Genomic DNA, 23,278 nt, shown 5'->3' with positions numbered 1-23,278 from the left:
GTATCCTCGGCTCGTGGGTCATGGCCCTTCACGTCTGGATTTTGTCTCAATAGGTCATCTCTGAACTTGAGCAACGGTGAGACGGAGTCCGTGAAAACGATGATCGTCCACGACGACGTGGAGAGTGAACCAGCCATGACCCCGTCCAAGGAGGGCACCCTGATTGTCCGCCAGGTACCCGCGGCCTCTCCTCGTTGGAGGCTAGCTTCTCCTGTAGTCATTAACCCACTTGCTCATTCACTCACTCATGCTGTTTCTACATCATCGTCTGTTCTCACCTAACAAGAGACCCGGAGGGTAGCGTCATGTGCTGCATGCCCTGAGGCGGCCAGCGGGGACCCCCCCTGCCCCGCTCGCCTGCATGTCACGCGGCAGCCCTCATTCCAGCAGCCCGCGGGCCCCACGGTCTGCATCTGAGCACAGAGAAGCCGCAGGGGGCACGCCACGGCCTGCAGCGGGTCTGCAGCCGGGCAGCGGGGGTCTGCGCGGAGCTCTCGGCTCCGAGGCCGGGGGTCTGCGGCGGGAGCCGGCTAGGCAGGCAGGAAGGAGCTGCCCGGGAGCCGGAGCAGGGGGGGCGCCTCTCTTCTGTGCTCCGGGCGTTAGGCTCCTCCCTCGTTGAATATTAATGGTGTGCCACCCAGGTGTGCTCCGTTTGGATTACCAAGTTTTACAAGGGTCTGTTCATTTCTTAGCTCAGATGGAAGAAAGGGATGTGCTTCTCATTTACGTGGAGCAGGGCACCTGTGCAGCACTTTGGACTTTTCCCTGAGTGTGTTTCATGCTCTGGCATTGCATTCGTATGGAAAGCGGGAAGGGCCTGGTCCGGACAAGACCAGGATTCAAAGAGGTGACGGGTACTTTCTAGAGCTTTAGACAGATTTAAAAAGGAAAGAGAAAAGCCAGTGGTTTTGGTAACAGCAGCTCCTGTGGCAGGTAAACCAGATGAAACACCCGCTGTTTGGGTTCTGCGGTCACCGGATGCGGTGCCGTGAGTTCTGTTGGCTCAGCCTAGGCATTTGGCGAGGAAGCGTGAGCAGCTCAGGCTGATTTCCTCCAGTCGTCCCTTGATGACGTAACAGAGTTGAGAGTCACACAGCACCGCCAGCAGTCAGGTATCAGTAGGGTCTTCGGCAATGCTAGCGGCGCGCGAGCGAGACCAGTGTGCCTGTTTTCTCTGCAGAGTGCAGTTGACCAAAAGCGCGCCAGCCATCATGAGAGCAATGGCTTTGCCGGTCGCGTTCACCTCTTGCCAGATCTCTTACAGCAAAGCCATTCCTCCTCCACTTCCTCCACCTCCTCCTCCCCATCCTCCAGCCAGCCGACACCCACCATGTCCCCACAGACACCCCAGGACAAGCTCACTCCTAACGAGGTATGTCTCGCACCACAGCTGGCTGCTCTCCCAGGGTTAGACCAGCACTGCCTAGGAGCTAGTTTGCAGAGCCCTTCCCACACCCTCCCCTCCCCTCCCCGCCCGCCTTCTTCTGTCACCTCCCCTTCTCTCCCCCACCCCCCACCCCCACCCCCCCAGTAACAAGTTTCAGATCTGCATACAAACCCCTTAACCCTGGAGCGATCTCCCCCCAAACTTGCCAGTTCACTGTTTACCTTTCTCTAGATAAGTGTAGTTGCATGGCTTTCCTCATTCAGTTTATTTTTCAAAAAAAAGTCTAAAACGATTGCTGTGTTCTCAGATGCATTATGTATTTGGCATGAAATTCTGGTAGTCATTTGTGGAATCTGCCTTTTTCATTCTTTTTATCCAGTACATCAAATATAGAAACATTTGGTTAAGCAGACTTGGCCTTACCAGGATAAATGTGTTGCTCTGTACAGGGACCTCCTTCCAAAAGGGCTGGATCTTTTTTGTTTGTTTGTTTCGGGGGGTGGGGGGAGAGGGTGGGCGTTGTTGGTTGGTTACTCTTATTTATTTTTGCCAACCTTGTTGAAGGATTTCTCTCCTTGAAATTTACCATCACTCAGAGTTTAAGAGGCCAAATTGCTTTTGGGGGAAACCTAGAAAATTAGGATGTTAAACAAGAAGGGCAAAGAACTGAGCGTGCTTTTAATTTCAAATTTTGAATGGGAAATCCTGTGTGCTTGTTCGAAGGCGTGGCTGTGTGCTCTCAGTCTGGGTGCCGGTTGGGTGATTCTTGCTGTTTGGAACAGGGTTATGCCCCAAGCGCAGGGACAGTCCACCGTGGGCACCCTGTCCTTAGTTAAGCAAGTGATCGTTTTCGTGGGAGGTTTGGTTTCAATGCCTTTGTCTAGCAGTTGGAGGAGGTTGCAAGTGGCACGTAGCTTCAGCCAATCGTGTCAATGTAAGCACTGAACTGCCGGCCTGCCCACCTGGTCCTATTTTGGTTCCCTCCCCGTGAGGAGCCAGGGGCAAGTTGACTGCCAAGGCAGGCTCGGCATCCCATTGGCCGCCATCGGCTGGATGGGCCCCAGATTGTGGGCCTGGGCGGGAAGCCTGCCAGCAGGCAGCTGTGTCAGGTGGGAGGGGAGAGCTGAGGAGGGGGTGGGCTGCAGGACCTGTGACTTCAGCTGCCCAGGGGGGTGCAACGGTACAGGACAAAAGCACGTGGTCAGACATGGGTTTTTTCCTCCGTTTATATATCCCACCTACACTTACATCCCTTCTTATATTTACACTTGGCTCCATTTTGCTCTAATGTGTAGTATTTACAATAACCCTTAACTCACTAAACTGGCAAGTTTATTTTTCTGTTTGTTTTGTTTTTAATTGTCATTACATTTCCACTTAACAATTCGTTTCACTTCCTTTGTGCCGTTTTTTATTTTTCTTCTGTCTTAAGTTACATTATTAACCAAAACACTCCTATTCCTAAAAGAGCAAAAGGATGTGCCTTACTCTGTATTTGCACCTTTCACTAATGAGCCCCTATTTGATGTGGATTTTATGATGACGCACCTAACATGATGGTGGCCAAAGCTGCTGTAGCTTTCTGGCAAGAGGCTCACTTTAAAAGAAACGGTATAAAATTAAGATTTGCCAGTATTCCAACATAGATTCATTGGACCTTTTGGGGGGCAGGAGAGTAAATTCAAAAATTGATGAATTGAGATCAAGACGTTTCAAACTTCCTTTAGGAGTTTTCATTATAATTATTTATTAAAAACCGGAGGAGCGTGAAGTATAGATTTTGCTGGTAGCTTGCGTGTTCCGTCTTAGAGGAGCGATATTTCTGAAAAGAGGGGTAGCTCTCTTTGGCTCCCGGTTAAACAGCCTGTACTGGGGGGTGTGGGGTACACATGCAGAAGCACCTCCGGAGCATTTTGGGGGAGGAAGCGGGGGGATAGGGCTTTTGTATTGGGAAGCAGTGCATTGTAGAGGTGGATTGAAGTGTTCTGTGTTTGTTCCTTTACTGTCATTGTATTAATACGACTGAATTTACATTGCAGACTCAGTCCGCTAGTAGCACACTCCAGAAACACAAATCTTCCTCCTCCTTTACACCTTTTATAGACCCCAGATTACTACAGATTTCTCCATCTAGTGGGACAACAGTGACTTCTGTGGGTAAGTAAAGCAGCAACAAGAAAGCAGCTGACGACGGGCTCGGGCACTTTGCTCCGCTCTTTCTGGTGGCTTGGGCACGCATGCTGGTGGCTGGCAGGCGCAGACCTCGGACCAGATGCCCAGCCCGCTTGCGCTGCCTTATTTGCAATGAGCTGCAGAGTCAGTTTCCTTTTTCCATGTACATTCCTTACAGATTGCTCTTCCTAGGCAAAGAGTTGTTTGTGACACGAATATCTGCTTGAGGCGTAGCGGGGAAGGGAGCAGGCCCAGTGCCCGTGGAGACACAGAATAATTCCAGTGTCCTGTGTTTCAGTGGGATTTTCCTGTGATGGAATGAGATCGGAGGCCATAAGGCAAGATCCTACCCGGAAGGGCTCAGTGGTCAATGTGAATCCCACCAACACTAGGCCACAGAGCGACACCCCAGAGATTCGCAAATATAAGAAGAGGTTTAACTCCGAGATTCTGTGCGCTGCCTTGTGGGGTAGGTATCTCACTGTGGCTCTGACCCTTTCGCTTTTAGTCTCAAGGGTGGACCGGTCGTTTATAGGTAGTGCAGGTGTTTTTGGAGGCGTCGTTGGCAGGTGAGATGGAAGACTCCTGACGTCCGTCTCCGTACCCTGTCCCTGCAGGAATCCTGCAGGGACACACACAGGCCTGCCCTTGTTTCAGCCGTCGGGTGTTGCAAAGCCTGACTCATCTCCGTTTCTTCATATAAAGAAGAAAAGGGAAAAATGAGAAAGACATTTGATTTGGCCCATATGTATAGGGAGAATGAAGAAATTTGTCGAATTTGCTTTTCTTTAAATGTTTCAGTTTATCATTTTTCCCTTGCTCTTTGTGACTTGGGCCTGACATCTGAGTGGAGCTCTTAGAAGCAGTCTGCCTGGGCCGAGAGTCTGCGGGAGGGGGCCGTGAGCTGCCTCACCGCGCAGGCTTGTGTGGACACCGTGAGAGGGGTTCTCCGAGTTTGCGGCGCGCATGGCTCTGCCGCCTCCTGGCTGTCACCCCCGTCCGCCACCTCCCCCAGCCCCGCAGGTGTGCCTGCTCTTGCGTTGACCGCGCCTTCCAGTGCCACACCTGTTAACACTCCCGGAATCCTGCCATGGGCTGTTTGAAACAGGGAGGAGCCCTTTCACTGTATTCAGAAAAGTTTCCTGCTCCTTGGATGTTGCCGTGTAAACGCATGAGGACACAGCACATCCTCTCACGGGCTCTCCTGGCGTGTCCATGACGGCTCTGCCTTTCCCCTGTGACCCCATCAGCTCTTCTCACTCCCGGCCCCTCGCCTGGCCCAGGGCGATGGAAGCAGCCACCAGGGCCTCAGGGTTCCCCTGCTGAACCTCGAGATGGTCCTCCCTCCTGGTGTTCCGGAAGGGCCCATAACTTGATAGACTGTCCTCCTCTTCCACCCTCTGGGCCTTGGTCTGTCCTGGCTTCCCTTGCCCCTTCCGTGAGCCCCTACCCCCGCTTCCCCTGAGGGCTTTGGAAGAGCCGTCTCTGCCCATTGCAGGCACGGTTTTCCTCATATTAAAGGCCTTCTTGGGGGTGTTTATATCATCAAAATGATGACATTATGTTCAGCGTAGAAGTAATGTTAAATATGTTAGTTCTTTCCAAATTGGAGAAGTAATTTGTGCCTAGGATGTTTGCCCTTGGTAGCTGTGTCACAATTTATAGTCCTCTAATGTCCTGCGAAGTGCTGGGCCCCGTTCTGTGTACCATTATCTGATTTTTTTTTTTAAACTAAAATCCTTCTTTTTCCTAATTAACTTCTTCACTACCTCTGAGAAAAATAGGTGACTCTCTCAAGCCTGTGTCTTTTAAAATGCAGTAGAACTCTCTGTTTCATCATGTTAAGAGAGAGGGAGGTGACTTCTATATCTGAGTGTGTTTGAGTTGCCCCGTGTCTGGGTCACATCACTGGTGGATTTCCTTAAACTGCTTGGGATAGCTGTCATGAGTTACCTTTTAAGTGAAGTTAAAAATAAGTCTCTCAAAAACATAGACCCAGAAAAGTTAAAGCATGTGCTATGAGAGCTGTATCCTGACAAGAGGAGGAGGTCCAGATGAGGCTGCAGTGCTCTTGAAATGGTGAAATTGACGCATTTGTGTTTTGCTGACCCGTGTTAGGTTAGTTTTTTGTGTACCTTCCTAGAAAACGCTTGCAGGGAGCATCCTTCATCTTACTGAACTGACTTTTGTTTTGTAAATTACTGCATATTTATTTAATTTTTTAGTAAGGCAATTTCTCCTTATTTACAGCCAGAATTATTTTAACACATCTTTTGGATGTGATAGTAGTCTCCATTCTTATGATCATGAAGAATTGTGTGCACTTACTTTGCTGCTTTGACTACAGTGTAATTCATCGTAGAATTGAAAGGAGATTTTAAATCACATGTTATAGAGCTCTTAGCCATTTCTTCCATCACCCTGCACCAGATTCTGCGGATACAATTGCAATTCCTAGCCCTACTTACCTTTGAAGAATTAGCATTATAAAGTTTAATGATAACTAACAATTGTAAGGTTAAAAAAAGTACATTTATAAAAACAGTCGGTGCAGCAGGCCACAGTTTTTTTTCATAGGCCCATAATTTCCAGGGTTGCTATTTTCCAGAGACTGTCTGTATCCTTTTGACTGCTAGCGCTCAGTATTTTACAAAATGACACAGTTCTTGGAGAATTGGAAAATATGGTAAGTGCTAAAATAGCTACAGTTTTTGTGTATATGAAGACTTTTTTCAGCTCGTTTGAATCTTTCTTGCTGTAAACTCTTGATGGAGGTTTGAATGGTGTTTGTTTTTGGAAACCACAAATAATAGATTTCACAATGCTCGTCGTATTTGGTGTAGTTATTACACATTTGGGTAGTTGACGTAGATTCTTTTTAGCTTCTCAATACGGAAGGTCGACCAGGAAAATGCTGAAATATATGAACTGGGACCTTCAGAGTGAACTCCTTGGCTGTCGGCTAAAGTTGGACAGCAGCTTAGCTTGCAGTGTACAGCGCTCCAGCGTCTTGGTAACCTCATCCACGCATGCCTGGCTCTCTGTTAGTTGCTAAAGTAGCGGTGGTGTGAGTACATGTGTAAATGCCAGGTTCCCCGCTGTCCCCCAGGACTCAAAAGGTGTTTCTGGTTTCCTCACAAGGTGTTCTTGGGTAGATGCTGTCCTCCTGGTGCTAGGGTTCCCCCACTCAATAACAAATAGGCATGGAGCTGAGGGGGGGGCGGGGAGGGTGTTTTCCTGTTGCCTTCACAATTGTTCTTTTGAAGTTTTCTGGAAAAGTGTGTGTGTGTGTGTCTGAATAAATATGGATGACGTGGTTCAAGAAGTACATGCTGTTCTCCCCTGTCATTCCATCTGCCTGAAAATACCGACGGAGCGATTACTTTGTTAAAGCACACATACTGCGTTCCTTCACTCAGCGAGTTCATTATCCAGTTCAGGGACCAGTGCAAACATAGACGTGCCCAGTCCCCTAGGAGTGCAAGGTGCTCTGTGCTACCAGTTACCAAGTTAGTTTAGGCAACCGAGGTTACAGACCAAGGAAATCAGTGTAATTGGGAAAGTAAGTGAGTGACAAAGTCGGCTTGAGGGGCAGAGAGTTCAGAATGCTGGATGGGTGCTTCTGCACCCTCTCGCAGAGAGGGAGCCGTTTCTGAGGGCACAGTATGGCCCGAGGAGTGTTGCAGGAAGGTTAGGGCTGTTTGCGGTACAGTCGCGAGAAAGTAGAGGGAGGGAGGGGGTCGCAGCAGCCTCACCTCAGGCGTCTACGTGTCTGCGGTCGGTGAGAGGCGGCCAGAGCCTGAAGCGGGGAGAGCAGAGGAACAGGAACGTGAGGGGGGTCTTCTCGGGCGGGGTCAGCTTGGCTAGTTTCATGGAGCAGCTGGCGCTGCTGCTGATAGAAACGTCAGGGCTCGAGAGGCTGGTCTCGGTAGGACTGGAAGTGGACGGACGAGCCGGGAGTTGGGGGTGGAGCCAGGAGTTTCTGGTTCTGAGGTCCTGCTCCAGCAGACAGACAGACAGCAAGGGAGACGCCAGCGCTTAGGAAGCAGAGAAGGTGCCTGGAGACCAGGGGGAGACTGCATGAGGCTGGAGAGGGTGGAGCCGGGATGGGCCCGTGGCCCGGAGGCACGCCCCGCCCCCAGCCTGTGCACGTGCACTGCTGGTGAGAAACCTCGGGAGTGAGGACCGAATGCAGTTGTTCCTTTCTTAAGGATGATGGAGGGTGGTCTTTAAGAAAACCTTAAACTGAGTGATAGATGCCGGAGCAGTCACAAACTGTTAAGGACTAAGGGGGCTGTGTATGGCTCGTTCTAGAAGTTTTCCCGTGAAAAGACAGGTGAAGGAAGCAGGCGGGGATCGTGACATCAGATGAAGGTTTGTTCGGGTGTCTGATGTGACGGATGAGATGGAGAGTCTGTGGTACCCAGGAGACGGTGGGCTGGGACGTCCTGGGGCAACTGAGGAAGAACCGGAAACTGGAGGGTGGTGAAGGTAATCAGGGGGATGAGGCGGGTTCGTGGTCCCTCCCCCGCCACCCCCACCCCACCCCACCCCCCCGCCCCGATCCTTTTTTACATGTAAGTGAGTATTTCATCCTCTCTCTTCTGTGGTGACTTGTTGCAGTTTGGGTACTTTAAGCTCTCTTGTTTGTGGGTGGCTCGAGGAAACCACTCTTCCAGATAAGCTTTGCTGTCCGCTCCATACGAGGCAGTTTGTCAAGCCCAGTGTAAAATTGTGGGCTTTCTGTGTCCTTGAAATAGGAGTGAACTTGCTGGTGGGTACAGAGAGTGGCCTGATGCTGCTGGACAGAAGTGGCCAAGGGAAGGTGTATCCTCTGATCAACAGAAGACGATTTCAACAGATGGACGTCCTGGAAGGCTTGAATGTCTTGGTGACAATATCTGGTAAGCGTGTGTTCGGGGAAGGCAGGCCCCCAGCACTGTTTAAAAACGTGGTACTCGCTGGCACAGAACTCGAGTGAGCTCCTTTTCTGAAGTAATAGCTAAATGACCTAAAACCGTAGCGTGATTTTGCAGTAACATGGTAGGAAAATGTATTCAGAGGGGGCCCACGTGTACACATTTGCCTGGGGCTCTGCTGAGAGGTCCCGGGGAGCACAGGAACCTGTACTTCCTACTTCACACTGCCCGCCACCCTGCCGCCGCCCTCTGCGGCCTGTCCCGTTCAGAGTGTGGGTTTATGTCCACTCCCTTCCACAGGGCTCTCTCACGCACAAGGAACCGTTCTTTGCCATTGATGGTAAAAGTACCGTGGGTTTTTTTTAATGTCAGTCAACACTTACTGTAAGTGTCTTTTTAGAAAGAGCATTTTTCTTAGTATAAATTATATGTGTTCATTGTAGAAAGTAAGAAACTACTGCAGAAAAGCAAATGGGAGAAATAAATAGTAAAATTATCCGAAGATAACATCTGTTAACTTCAGTTTTTAATTTCCAGTCTTTTAAGCATACACACACTCAGAATACACACTTAGGGGGTAAAAATCTCCATAAAAATAGTTATGTGACATTTCAAACACTGAGAGAATAATATGACACCCATATACTGACAAGGTAGTTTTTAACAGTTGTTAGAATACACTGCTCTGCATACCTTTGGCGTCTACTTGCCCTTGGTAGCCACTGCCCTGAAGTTTAAGTGTATTCCGTTCTTTCTTGTTTGTCCAAACCTTGTGGGCTACTCTCTCCTGTCCCTGAATGTTCCTTCATGGTACCCATTCTGCACGGCTACAGGATGTTTCTTTGCATAGACGTACTATAGTTTGTTTCCTATTTTCTGTTGTTAGTCTTTCCATTTATTCCTTTTTTTCCCTCTCATGTAAGCATTTTTCACAAGTATCTTTGCAGCTCACTTAACCATCAGGCATATGAATCCATGTTGCCTAGATCATAATCTCCTAATAATTTGTGGTTTTGCTGGGGTCAAAGAGTATGTAGGAGTGTAAGACCTGTCCTCTGATAACAGCAGTGATTTTGATTTAATTACCTGCTGACTCAAACTTGTTACATTTATTTATACGTAACAAATTTCTGGCACTTATTTTAGTTTTCAAATGGGCTTTTGGTTTAAGTAAAGATGCTCGTTGAAATGGAGAAATTTCACCGTCCGTCTCTTACTTAAATGAGAAAACAGCCGTTTAAAACTTGAGCTTTAAAAAGTGATGGAAGATAAGTTTTAGAATCGTAGGAAAAATAAATCCGCTAAAAAATGGCTTAAACTTCATTTTGTGATCCAGTGAGCAAGAGGATTCATGGGGATCAGTAATCAACTGATACCATTTTTTTGGCCTAATTTTCTGTATTCTTTTCTTTCCTCTTTGTAGCTTTCATTGGTTTTCAAAATCATAAAAGTAATTAATACATGTCAGTTGTAGGCAACTTCGAAAACAGAAAAAAACTTAGGAAGAATAAAATAAAATGTAACCCCCATCTCAGAGATACCTCTTGTTAACATTTTATTGTATTTCCCCCTCCTCGTTTCTGTAAATATATCTCATAGTGTGGGAATAAAACACTGTACATAAAACGATGTCATCTTTGTTTCACTTAATACATTGAGTATTTTCCCACATTCAAAAATCCTTCAAAACTTAATAAGGTTGTGTTGAAGTATAAGACATGACACAGAAAGTGCACAGACTTGGTGTACAGCTCCGTGTACAGCTCCGTGAAGAGTCACGGTTAGAACCCATGCACGTAGCCCCCGACCCTGGGCACGAGGGGAGCCATCCCAGCCCCCCGGTGGCTGCCCTGCACTGCCCCTCCTCCCCAGAGGGAAGCCCTGTCCTGACTTTGAACACCTTAGAACACGCTAGATACTCTTTTGTGTCTGGCTCTTTTCCTAGAGCAGTTTTACGTTTACACAGAAATTGAACAGAAAGTGTAGACGGTCGCCATATTGGCCCTCTCCAGTTTCCCCTATTCTCTCGCATTAATGTGGTACATTTGTTAGAGCGGATGAACCAATATTAATACTTTAGCTAACAGGTTAGCTGAAGTCCACGGTTTGCGTTAGCGTTCTGTGTGTGTGTGTGTGCTCTGGGTTCGACCCACGCATAATTTTACCCACCGTTGCAGCTTCATACAGACTAGTTCCACTGCCCTAAAAACCCTCTGGTTCTCCACCTACTCCTCCCTCCCTCAAAGCCCCTGGCAACCGCTGGTCTTTTTTTACTGTCTCGATATTGCCTTTTCCAGAATGTCATAGGTGGGCTTACGCAGTCTGTATTCTTTTCAGACTGTTGAGAGCAAGTACCTTTTCATGAATCTATGCGATAACATCTTTTGTCCTAGGCGCTTGCTCAATATTTCTGCTAGGTTATCTCTCTTCTAATTGATTTATAGGAGTTCTTGACGTGTTCTGGGTGTGAGTCTTCTGTTAGCTCAGTAAGTTGTGCCCATCTCCAGTTTATGGCTGGGTTCAAGTCCCCAAGTTGGGTGATCTGTGAAACCCTTTGGTGCTCTCAAATGGGAAATAATAGTTACACTAGAGGGTTTTGAGAATCAGATGACATAATAGCTTGAATTGAGTTGCTAGTGAAACCGATACAAAAAGGTTCCCTAGGGGATGATATTTATTGTTTATTGCAGTTTCTTTTGGTTACTATTGTTGTTAATGATGATATCTACTTTTGAATATGCATGTAAAGTACTTATATTTGTTTTGCTAGGCAAAAAGGATAAGTTACGTGTCTACTATTTGTCCTGGTTAAGAAATAAAATACTTCACAACGATCCGGAAGTTGAGAAGAAGCAGGGTTGGACGACCGTGGGAGATTTGGAAGGATGCGTCCACTATAAAGTCGGTAAGTCCCACGGCGGGCGTAAGGGTTTTGTTTCGCCAAGGTTTAATTAACGTTCCATTTAAAATCCATGTGTTTTTGAAGCTTTCAGTAATGAACTTGTCTCTGAGACTTGTAACTCATTTCTGTATCAGGGCGTTTCTGAGGCACCTTCTAATCCTGAGACCTGCAGGCCTTCAGTTAATCTTAACTCCGCTGTCCCTGCCGTCCGTCGTGAGCCTCTTCTCACCCTTTCCTTGGACAATCCACACTCTGTAAGATGTGGCTCACATCTTGCAGAGAAGAAGGGAGCGTTGCCAGAGGAGAGACGTTTGGACTCCTCCTTTGCGCTGTAGGCTTGTCCTCACTTGGAGGACTCTGGGTCCTTGGCAGTCACTGATTGAACGTTTGAGAGTTTGCCCAAGTAGCTGTGGCCTGTTGGTTTGAATTAAATGCGCTGTGCAGAGCTACTCTGCTCATCACTAAGAAATGAATCGTGCTGGACAGTCAGTGTTTCATGGCAACCGTTTTGTTCTTTTCTCCTCAACATGTCTGCCGTGCTTCTCATGAAATAAGATCTCACAAGAACAAAACCAAAATAAGTTTTTTCGTGTTGGGGAAGAAAATCAAAATATAGGTACTAGTGTTGGAAATAAAGGGGAAATAATGGAGCTTAGCCCAGTTACAGTTTTATGGGCAATATGATGTGTTCTAATTGAATTTGAAATGGGAGGTTGAGAAGGTTAGCAAATGGTATAAGTCTTAAGTATACAGAGACTGTATACTTAAGACTGAGTAACGTAAGGGGTGTATTGAATGTTGATTTCTGCTTGTGTGTTTTCTTTTCCTCTGTGTTTATGAAACTGCATACTGTAGTCAGTGCCTCTGCTCCCAGGGATATTACATCCTTGGCGTTGTCGTCTTGTTTATGTAACCTGTCCACGGCCCTCAGCTCATTGGTTACTAATGAGTGCGGCTGCCACCCCGATAGTGGACTGATTCTGAGTGATCCTGCAGGGCTCTATCACCTCGGTATAGATTTCGGGATTAGAATTTTCTGTGTTGTGTTTTTGTGTACTGTTTTTTGTTTGTTTGATTGTTTTGTGGTACGTGGGCCTCTCACTGTCGTGGCCTCTCCCGTTGCGGAGCACAGGCCGGACGCGCAGGCTCAGCGGCCATAGCTCACGGGCCCAGCCGCTCCGCGGCACATGGGATCTTCCCGGACCGGGGCACGAACCCGCGTCCCCTGCATCGGCAGGCGGACTCTCAACCACTGCGCCACCAGGGAAGCCCCTGTGTACTGTTTTTATTTGTTGATAAGTAACTGAAATCATCTAAGGCTAAATGTAATGAAATGGCTCTGAATAGATGACCCTACAGGAGAGTGAGAGGCAGATGTGTTAACCTGAGCCGGGCTCAGAAGGCGGGGTGGGGGGGTGGGTATTTAAATTTATATGTAAACTAATTATCATGAAATAAACGTTACAGTTTCTTTCTTCAGTGACATGAGTACATTCCAGGTGCTCAATAGCACCATGTAACTAGTGGCTGTCATATCAGCAGGGTGGACATAAACCCTTTCCATCACAGAAAATTCTATCCCATCAGCACTGCTTTCAGTGCCTCTTATAATCCTTTGTATCTTAATAGTCATGTGATTCACTTGAATAGTGACAATACATGAAATAACAAGGAGAGTTATCAAGTCTCATGTTCAAAGGCGGAGTGCTGCGGTTTAGAGAGCCCATGAAAACACCGGGAGTCTGCACCAGCCAGTAAGTCAGGTGTGGCCAGGGCCCCTCCGGGTATCTGCTCTAAGCGGAGTTGCTGGCTGTGAAGAGGACTGAAACAGCTGCGTAAACGAGGCCTATATATATATATATATATATATATATATATATATATATATATATATATATATATATATATAAATAAAGTTAAAGAGAGATTTTCTTTACTTTTAGTACACAACTTTAGCTAAACTCCTAGCAATTACTACTGTCTCTATAGCTCAGGAAGTGGTTTGAAATGATACTTGATCTTGTACACAGAAATAGATAGAATTCAAACTCAGTTGATGAGTATTTTATCGTAGCCTTCTGTGTTCCTCCATCTGTAACCCCCCCACAGGAGTCAGGAAAGGCCACGTGGAAGATTTGACCTCTTGCTGGGATTCGGGACCCTCTTGTCTGATAAATCACATCATTATCCTTTTGAACTAGTACTGAGCCCTCAAGGTGGTAGGGTGGAAAGGCTGACGTTGTCCTTGATTATTAAGTACTTACCGCCTAAGAAGGTTAGGGACATCAGCGAAAGTGCTCATCGATGGCAGCCAGGGTATGGAGTTGAGTCTAATGCAACACGGAGGAGGATGGGAACAGCCTGAATTGTACATTAAAGAATCGGAAAAGTGAACCGCGAGGCTTGACCTCTCAGCATTTTTCTCTTGTTGGTTTGGTGGCTCAGCAGAAGGCATATTTAGAGAGTTTGCAGAGGACAACTGAAAGAATTTGGAGTCCACGTTGATACTGACCTGTGCTCCTCTTATTTGTTGTTGCAGTAAAATACGAAAGAATCAAGTTTCTGGTCATTGCTTTGAAGAGTTCTGTGGAAGTGTATGCGTGGGCACCCAAGCCATATCACAAATTCATGGCCTTTAAGGTAACGACATCAAGTGCACTTAAAAGTAGCATCAGCCGTGCACGCTGTGGCCGAGAGCCAGGGAATACGTCTGACAACCCCGAATGGTCACAGCTGATCGTTTAAAAGCATGTGCTGATATTGGTATAACTTTATCATGCGAGAGGCCATTTCTAACGGAACAAGCCGAGCTATCGGCTTTCTAAGTCCTCAGAATGTGAGAGAGGAGCGGAATGTTGGGCAGACACGTGGACTGAAAGGACAGACTGACACCACCTCCATTTAAAAAGCAGACCTTGACTTTCCACCTAAAGTCATGGGCGTGTATAAAGATGTAGATGTTTATGTTTTTGACAGGTATCCAGCAATAGGCAGCTTTAAGGTATATCTATTCAGTAGAGGACTAATTAAAAATGAAGTTGCAGAAACTCTTGATGACACAAGGAATGCATTAGTACACATTAAATAGAACAAGTAGTAAAATATGTATAGTATACCATTTTTGTTCAAAGAAAGATACTGTAGAAAAATATTAGCAGTTATTTTTGTGGATATTTTTAATTTCTTTTTTATACTTCTAGAGTTTGCACTAGATACAAATTTATGAAATTCTTAATTGAAAATGATATTACTATAACATTAGATATTATGAATCACTTAATAACATCGTTTCTGATATTAGACAAAAAACCTTAAGCATTGTCCCCCGGGGCTGTTTTAGGGCAGGGGAAAAAGTTAAGAATTTTGTATCCAAAAAGATTCTATTTACTTATGTTTTTAAATAGTTTTGACATATTTTATTAAGGGTCGGCTTCCATTATTTGGAAGATGGACATACTTAGATTGCTTGTTCCTTGATTCCCCAGAAAAGCAGTATAAATGGGGTTATCATATTTGCTTTAAAAAATAAATAAAGCCACATATTATTGACTAAAAGCTGTTGATTGTGTAGTTACAGTTCTCTTCTGAGATCTGGTCTTAATTACCTTCATGTACCAGGTACCAGGAACTGTACTAGTTGCTTTTATAAATAAATACCTTATTCAAATCTGCCTTATGAGCTATACGTGTTGACGTTAATGAAAAACTGAGGCCACCCAGGCTGTTACGGCACATGGTAGCCTCTCGTTAACTTTATCACTCTAGCTGGAAAACTAAAGTGGAGGTTTGAGTAGCTCAGCAGAGACTGTGATGATCACACTGATAAAATTCTCCTTACGTGTATCGTGCGGCAGATCTCTCTCCACTGTCTGCGTTGGAGCAGCTGGTGCTGACTGACAGATAAGAGCAAAATAACTTCAAGACTTACTGTACAGAGTAGTTTTGCTTACGGTTTTTGCCAGGGTGGTTCAGTAATTGAGTAACGGCGTGCCTGGGTCTAGCTTCTCCAGTTTGAACCATCAGAAATAAGCTCTGCTTCGTCTCACGGCTGCTGTCTCCGTTGCTTCTTTGTAGTCGTTTGGAGATTTGGTGCATAAGCCATTACTGGTGGATCTCACTGTTGAGGAAGGCCAGAGGTTGAAAGTGATCTATGGATCCTGTGCTGGATTCCATGCTGTTGACGTGGATTCAGGATCAGTCTATGACATTTATCTACCAACACACGTAAGAAAGAACCCACACTCTATGGTTGGTTGACAGGCTTCATTTTACTTTGACTTTTTTCTTTACTCTGCTTAGGGAACTAACACAAGCAGGGATCCCTTGCTTTCCCTGTGCTGTGGGGGTGAGTATTTAAATGGCGCCCCTGTTCAGTAGCGCTCTGCTCTGAGCCAAGTGGAGACCCCCTCTCCTGGCTCTGAAGCGCTCCTGAAGACCTCCTCGCCCTGCTTTCACTAACACGGGAGGGTTGGGCAGCTGCTGTCAGGTCAGAAGCTCCGTGGGTCGGGACTGGTTAGAGGAACATAATTGATTAAGTGGAGCCCCCAATCCAAATGTGTTCCAGGGGCTCCGAAAACGTGAACTAGTAGATTATAGGACCTATCAAAGGTGGACTTTCAGATATATATATATATCACATGGGTTTTCCACAGTGTTATCCAGTGTTGTGTTTATCACCAGGAATCTGAACCAGCGCATTCCCCAAGACATTCTTATTGAGCCCTTTTGCAGGGATAGAAGTCGCCACAAACATGCGTGCCTGTGCTTTGTTCCTCTTCTCTAGATCCAGTGCAGCATCAAACCCCACGCAATCATCATCCTCCCCAACACGGATGGAATGGAGCTTCTGGTGTGCTATGAAGACGAAGGGGTCTATGTGAACACCTATGGAAGGATTACCAAGGATGTGGTTCTGCAGTGGGGAGAGATGCCAACGTCTGTAGGTGCGCGTCCCTGACGGGAAGAGGCCCTTCCTAAAGAGGCGTGTAGTTTGTGTACTGATTTTACGTGTTCTTCAGACCCTCTGGCCACTTAACAGAGTGGCTGGCAGTAGATGGTGGAAAGTTAGACTGTAGACCATGACACACGTAATAGTCTTATGTTAGGACAAAATCCAAGTAATTATTTTTTAAAACTCTGTCGTTCACAGTCCTTCATTTAATCTTTAAGACAGCCAGGGGAAGTAGGGCAGGTGTAGTTGTTGACTGATGTGTGGGAAGTGAGGGGAGACAGAAGGGTAAGTGATCACTCTTGCCATTCCGTGGCCCAGCCGCAGTCGACACTCGGCCTCCTGACCGTCCCTGTGCGTTCAGCAGCGAAGGCTGACCTCTGGAACCCTCATGGCTCCAAATTTATATCCCCAAACTGTTTTGGTTTAATTGCAGTTACGTCACTGGTTCTGTCCGCTTGGCTTTCCTTCTCGCTGCCTCCCTGGTAACTAGTGTGATGAAAATACGAGCTAAGCTATGGGGTGGGGGTGGGGGGGCGGGTGATGCTCTGGCGTGAACTGCCTCAACTGTTGATTCAAAATACGGCCTCCCGGGATGGACCACGAGGGTGCACATGCAGAGTTCCTTGCAAACAAAACCCCCAAATACTAGCTGTTTAGAGCGGTGGGGTGTGTGTGTGTGTGTGTGTGAGAGAGAGTGTGTGTGTGTGTGTGTGTGTGTGTGAGAGAGAGAGAGAGAGAGAGAGAGAGAGAGAGAGAGAGAGACCTGAGCAGTTTCTTTCCACGGCTGTCTTACCTTTAACAATATGTGTTTTCTCCTCTCAAAAAGCGTATATTCGATCCAATCAGACGATGGGCTGGGGAGAAAAGGCCATAGAGATCCGGTCTGTGGAGACCGGCCACTTGGACGGTGTGTTTATGCACAAAAGGGCTCAAAGACTGAAATTCTTATGTGAACGCAACGACAAGGTAACGGCTTCCTTAGAGATTCTTTTTAGTTTGCTACTATCTTTTAGCAATGGTTTATTTTCCATGAAGTTTGGTGAAGCCTTTCCTTGGGATTTTGATGGATTCTGAAATAAATTTATCAAGGAACTTTTCAGCAGTGACTTTTTAGGTCTGTTTATGGAGGTCATGATATATTTTATTTTGTTTTTGTTGAGGGGGTGGAGATGTTTATCGCTGCAGAAATCATCCTATGTTGGGTTTTTGTTTTTTGTCTTTCGGGGTTCTTATTCCCATCAGGTGGCCTGCCTAGGCTACGTTTGGTTTAGGGATAGAGGAGGTTAAAGCTACCAGTTTAGATGGATGGGATTCTTTTGTGTTTAGAAGGAACCCTCGTGAAAATTTAAGTAACAGGGTAAAACTTCCTCTCCCCTGATACGTACCAGAAATACACCACTTGTTGGTCTACCTTTTGAGTAGTGAAATAAGTTCATCGTTTGTGTGGCATAAATGCCTAAGAGGTGAGATCATTTTATGCAGAAGTAGGCGTACTTCCTGCAGGTGAGACCCCGGGGCATCAAAGCCCCAGTTAAAACCTTTGCTTTTTGAAACTGGCTGCATCCTTGTCTTCTCTGGGATTGACTCCCTCCCTCCCCAAATCAGCCTTGGAGTGGAACAGGCACTGGCCAAGGGTGTTGACCCCTCGGGCCTTTTCTAAGCCCAAATTTCTCTGTCTTCTGTCACTTGGATAAAAATATGTCTGACCACCTGGGGCCACCCACTGCAGCCTTAGAAACATTTCCCCCTTTTGCTTCACGTTAAAACATATTAAACCTCCTAGCAAGCAGACCTCAGCTTGACCTCTCAGACGAAGAGAGCTGTCACTTCTCCTTGTCAGCTGGGCCTCCTGCCTGGCCACGTGCTCTCCTACTCAAGAGCTGCATCACCACCAGCCCACTTCCTCCTGCCGTCCTCTAGCCCATTTGCCGGTGCACTTGGCCTTTGTTTTCCTACGTAATACCTCCTAGATCTTTTACCTTGAAAATCCATACAACCTCAGACCTAAGCCAGATTCTGCCAGCTTTTTGGCTCACACTTTCCTGAGTGTGTTCAGTAGAGCCATACCCATGATATTCCTTGAACTTCAGGCATTTAAATATTTTTATCATTCATGATGTCACATCCATCGGGGTTTATTAATAAAAGGCACAAAACTAAATTATATTACTTTGACTATAGAGTCATATGAAGTAACTAATACATCTCAGCTTCATTTTCTAAAAGAGAGAAACGAGGTAGCGGAGGAGCCTCCCCTCTGCGCACTGAGTTTGCCAAAATCCCATTCATCTTTCAGAAGGTATTAGCCGTGGAGGTGAACACAGACGATCCCGTTTCGGGAACGCCGCCTTTGTTCCTCTGCGTTCTCACAGTAGGGCACGACGTATGAGGAGTCATCCGTTGGCTAAGGAGCCTTCCTGGTCAAGATGAAAACTGGCTCCTTCACAGACGAATGGACGTCACCCCAGATTTCCTTTGGGAGGGGCCCCTGGGGTTGTGGGACCAGGGTCCTGCTGACCCCTCTCCTCCCCTCTCCTCTCCTCCCCTCTCCTCCCCTCCCCTCCTACAGGTGTTCTTTGCCTCGGTCCGGTCCGGGGGCAGCAGCCAGGTGTACTTCATGACGCTGGGCAGGACCTCTCTTCTGAGCTGGTAGGAGTGGCGGGCGGGGATGCCGGCCCCGGAGTCATCGAGATGAGAACCTGGAATTCCTGGCAACTGGAGCTCGGAGCCGCCCAGGCCGCGTGGGCGGGGGTCTCCTCTCCTCTCCCGCCCGCTCTTACCAGTTCATCCCCACTCTCTTCTTGTCCTGTTCGAAATAAATCAAGGCTGCAACGCAGCTGGTGCTGTTGAGACTCTACCATCAGGTGCTATCGGTGTTGGAATCAAGCATCAGGCAGAACGCAAACGCCTTCCCTCCAGCTCCAGAATTCCTCGTCTGTGACTCTGTCCCGGGGTGTCTGCAGGTGGAGAACAGACACGCCGGCGGGTGGTTAGAAGTGGGCACAGCGGGTGTAAAGTGTGCTCGGACGAGCAGGTCACTGAAGCCAAGAGCAGATTTAATATAGTAACATTAACAATGTATTTAATTGACATTTCTTTTTTGTAATGTGACCATATGTGGACAAAGAAGAAGGTGCAGGTTTAAGAAGTTAATATTTATAAAATGTGAAAGACACAGTTACTAGGATAACTTTTTTGTGGGTGGGGCTTGGGAGGTGGGGTGGGTGGGTTAGGGACCCATTTGGCATTTGGTTTCTTGGGAATTCTTTTTTTTTTTGGCCAAGAACTCAGTCATTTTCTGTGTACCAGGTTTTGCCTAAATCATGTGCAGATAATTCTTCAAAAAAAGAAAAAAAAAAAAAAAAAAAAGGAAAAGGTGTGCATTTGTATCCTGGCCAGAACCTTGTTGTGTGACAGTATTAGCACTGCCTCAGTCAAAGGTTTAATTTTTGTTTAAACCTAGAAGTGCAACAGCAGTTTCACCACGGTCTGCACTTGCGGAGGGAAAAAAAATTTTTTTCAGCCACGTGTTTATTTTTTCGCCTACCTCATTGTTTTTAATGCATTAAGAGGTGGTTTAGTTTATATGTTTTTGGAGGAAAACATTAATGTTTAATTTAATCTTAATACCAAAACTATCCAATTGAAGTTTGACTGTTACTTCGTCACAGGTCTCAGTAGGCACAAGAGAAATTGTCCCTGAAGATGGGAAACAGCCACGAGGCTTGTCTCGCTGGGCGCGTCTGCTTTCTCAGTTGAGAGAGCAGATCGCGCTGTTTCCACCAGATTCACCCGTGGTGGTGGACGGGCGGCCATCACCCAGAGCACGAGGGGCCTCAGTGTTCTCAAATCGGGGTTTGCAGACAGGTGGTCATATGGGGACAGCCCCACAAACTGTTAACAGTGTTGCAGGAACCTTTCCTTGGGGCCAGGGGTATTTCCCTTTTTCTAAAAAATGCAATGCACTAAAACTATTTTAAGAATGTAGTTAATACTGCTCATTCGTAAGATAGCATCTTCCTGTGTTTTGGGTGTGATATCAAAGCCCTGGCTTTTCTCGTTCTCTCCCTTGCTCTCCCATTCTCTCTCTGTTTTTTAAACCAGTTTTACTTTATGAATATGTTCATGACATTTGTAATAAATGTCTTGGGTAATAATTGGTTTCATGGCTTCTGGTCACTCGGTTCCTCTGAGGATTTAATTGCTTGGTAAAGGAGCAGCGCTCCGCACCGTGGCTCTGCCGTCCACCTTTCCTGTTGTTGAGTTCTGATGGGAGTGTTGCATCCACCAAACAAAAGCTCGGTGTTTCATAGGCTCACTCCTCCTCCGTGGCGAATTTTCTTTTGTGACGTGTAAGTGGAGGTTTTCCTCCAACAGTCACCTGCACCTGTTTGCTGAGGCTTGGCCCGGCATTCGCATCCCATTTGGCATCCTTTTTGACTCGTCATCCTCTTCCTCCTGGGTCAGCATTTTTGCCAGAGGCTCTCCTGTGAATTTCAAACCCTAGTGAAAAGTACATACACTCGCAAACGCAGAAACAACAGCTGGTCGCGTACACGCGCCACCACAGGACCCACTGAGAAAACCCGCCTCCGTACTGGAAGGATAAGGCCGGGGAAACAGGTTGTCCGTGTGTGAGACTTTGGTGTGGTGCTGATGTCTAAGGCAGAAAGAGATAGTTGTTTTCTACTAATTCATACTGAACATAGAGAAGATTGGGGAGTTAATCCCACCCTCGGAAGGGACTTCTGAGACAGGCCAGACTCGGTCACCACGGGGCCTCAGTCCCAGCCACCTCACTGCTGGCGTTTCCCTCCTCGGTTTGGCTTTTGACCCAAGACGAAATGTGCCTCAGTGAACACGTGCACCAGGAGGAGAAAGGACCACGTGGCGGGGTCAGTTGTAGCCCGCTCCCATGACTTTAGCGAAAGGTAAAAGTTGGGCAGGTGTCTTTGAAAAAAATACTGAACTTCTGATACCGACATGGAAGATACAAAAAGGGATGAGGCCTCATGGTCTGCATCATCCAGACTTGAAGCTCAGTGTCTGTAAGTCAAGGGCTGTGACACAGGCCATGCAAATGGTGTTCCCTTGGAATTGCCGAGTACTGAGAACTTGAAAAAACTACATTTCCCTCAGGGGCGATGGGCTCCGAGCTCAGGTCAGGGTGGGCCTGTCCTAGTTGGGCAGCACCTGGTGGTGTTGGAGTTGAACGTGATTGAATCCATCGCCGGGCTTAGCTGACCGAGGTCAGCTGGCCACTGGTCCCCTGGGTGGGTGCCTGCGGTGTGCTTTCCTCGGCCGTGGTATCCCTCCCTCCGTGGCCTCCCCGCCTTGTCGATCAGACTGTGTTGCCACAGCCTCAAGCAGGCGCCCGGTTAGGTTTCTCCATGAAAGATGGCGAGCTGTTGCGATGTCTTTCTTCTAGAGAAAGGGATGATCTTTCTCCTTTAACAGGGTAGTGACTTCACAGAAGTGCAAAGATGGCAAAATCAACAGAAGAAGATAGTATTATGCTGATACCGTTAAATGTGGAACGCGGAAAACTATGACAACTCTTCCAAACAAAATACCAGTATGGCTCTAGGTTTAGTCAGAGCCTTAATAAGTGATACCCTTCTGTGTTTAAAGCAGAGTCTCTCTGTATCGAGCGCAGTGTTTTTACTTTTTCTCACGCCCATGTTGTGTTGAAGAAAATGTTTACAAAAAAATGGTTTTGTTACACTAATGTGCATCACGTATTTATGGTTTACCTTTAAGTGATCTTTTGTGGGTTATTTAGGCTTTCGTCTTCGTTGTAGTCCACTTACGGTGATTCATAATCCCCAGTTTTGCCAGTTATAAATTTGCTAAACAGTAATGCAAGTGACAAGCTGCATTGTTTACTAATCAGAGCTGCAAAGCAGACTGGTGGCAAGTACACACACAGCCTTCTTTTTTCAGTGCTAACTCGTCTTCTGTGTATTATGAAAATTACTGTTGTCCCTCTTCTCCCCTCTTTTGTCCTTAAATAAAGTAAAAATGACACCTATTTCACGTGGCATGAGTTTCAAATATATTCCCTTCCTTCAGAATGTTTCCTTCCTCGAAGGATCCTCCTTCCCCCGTGCCACCCCTGGCCTGAGCGGGCGGCTGCTAGATCCTGCCATCTCCCCAACAGGGATGGCCCAGGGGCTCACCCGGCACAGGTTACGAAAGCAGCAAACACTTGTTCAGAGATCTTAGAATGAAATTGATGGGTGAGCTCTTGATCGCCGTGTTCCTGAAGCCAAAAACGGAGTAAGGCTCATTTTACATGCATGCTGTCTGTTCTGTAGCTAACAGGACGATGAAAGGGACGCTGTCTCAAATTGGCACATAAATGTGACCTTAGGCCTAATCACTGGAGCTCCTTCAGTGCAAGGTCATCAGCCCCACCCACGGGTGTGCCCCGTCAACCCCCCATAGCCTGGCAGGAACATGCCTCATTGGATAGATGCCAGGTCACGCCATGGGTGTCCGCACCCTGCCCGAGCCCCCTCCTCGGTTGCATGCGTTAGTCAGCTAGCTCCTCTGCTTCCTCCTGGAAACGCGTTCATTCTCTAAGGTGAAGATAAACTCGTAAATACCTAGGCCCCCCGCAAGGAGCAAGTTAGTTCCCTTCCTCCTTGTTTGTTGCAGCTGGTGTGGGTGACAGGAATGAACGTGTGGTAACCCCATCATTCATGGCCCCCGTTCCAACTGTGCTTCCTCAGTGGAGGTTGAGGCCACCAGGGTCAAGTCAGCCCCTGTAAGGGGTGCTAGCCCGCTGATCTGGTGTCACGTTCAAGGGTGCGGTGACGTTGCTGCTTTATCTGCCATCTAGGACTTAAACAATGCCCGTGCTTCGTTTTAGGAGAAGTAGGTGCTGTGTTTTGTGAAGGAAAATGGCTAAGGAATTAAGTTGGGCACAATAGTTATTACATTTT

The 23,278-nt window shown here is 47.0% G+C and overlaps 1 protein-coding gene across 50 annotated transcripts in view; it reads left to right on the top strand.

Annotated features, from left to right (window-relative positions):
- MAP4K4 (mitogen-activated protein kinase kinase kinase kinase 4) overlaps positions 1-22,362 on the top strand; it is a 174,303-nt gene extending 151,941 nt beyond the window's left edge. For 18 of the 50 annotated variants that reach the window (XM_049696030.1, XM_033401730.2, XM_049696043.1 and 15 more), the window contains 11 exons: positions 54-174; positions 1,181-1,372; positions 3,427-3,544; positions 3,858-4,028; positions 8,320-8,463; positions 11,249-11,383; positions 13,920-14,020; positions 15,455-15,628; positions 16,164-16,323; positions 17,158-17,297; positions 18,901-22,362. In XM_049696030.1, coding sequence (XP_049551987.1) covers positions 54-174; positions 1,181-1,372; positions 3,427-3,544; positions 3,858-4,028; positions 8,320-8,463; positions 11,249-11,383; positions 13,920-14,020; positions 15,455-15,628; positions 16,164-16,323; positions 17,158-17,297; positions 18,901-18,984 — 1,540 coding nt within the window. In that variant the 3' untranslated portion in view covers positions 18,985-22,362. The remainder of the gene's footprint in view (positions 1-53; positions 175-1,180; positions 1,373-3,426; positions 3,545-3,857; positions 4,029-8,319; positions 8,464-11,248; positions 11,384-13,919; positions 14,021-15,454; positions 15,629-16,163; positions 16,324-17,157; positions 17,298-18,900) is intronic. The other 32 variants (XM_049696051.1, XM_049696062.1, XM_049696033.1 and 29 more) reach the window with 3 other exon arrangements.
- Positions 22,363-23,278: the final 916 nt, after the last annotated feature.

The sequence above is a fragment of the Orcinus orca genome, chromosome 13 (genome assembly GCF_937001465.1).
Source record: "Orcinus orca chromosome 13, mOrcOrc1.1, whole genome shotgun sequence".
Taxonomy (NCBI): Eukaryota; Metazoa; Chordata; class Mammalia; order Artiodactyla; family Delphinidae; genus Orcinus; species Orcinus orca.
The sequence above is the reverse complement of the archived record's forward strand: the minus strand, read 5'-3'. Positions and strand labels throughout refer to the sequence as shown.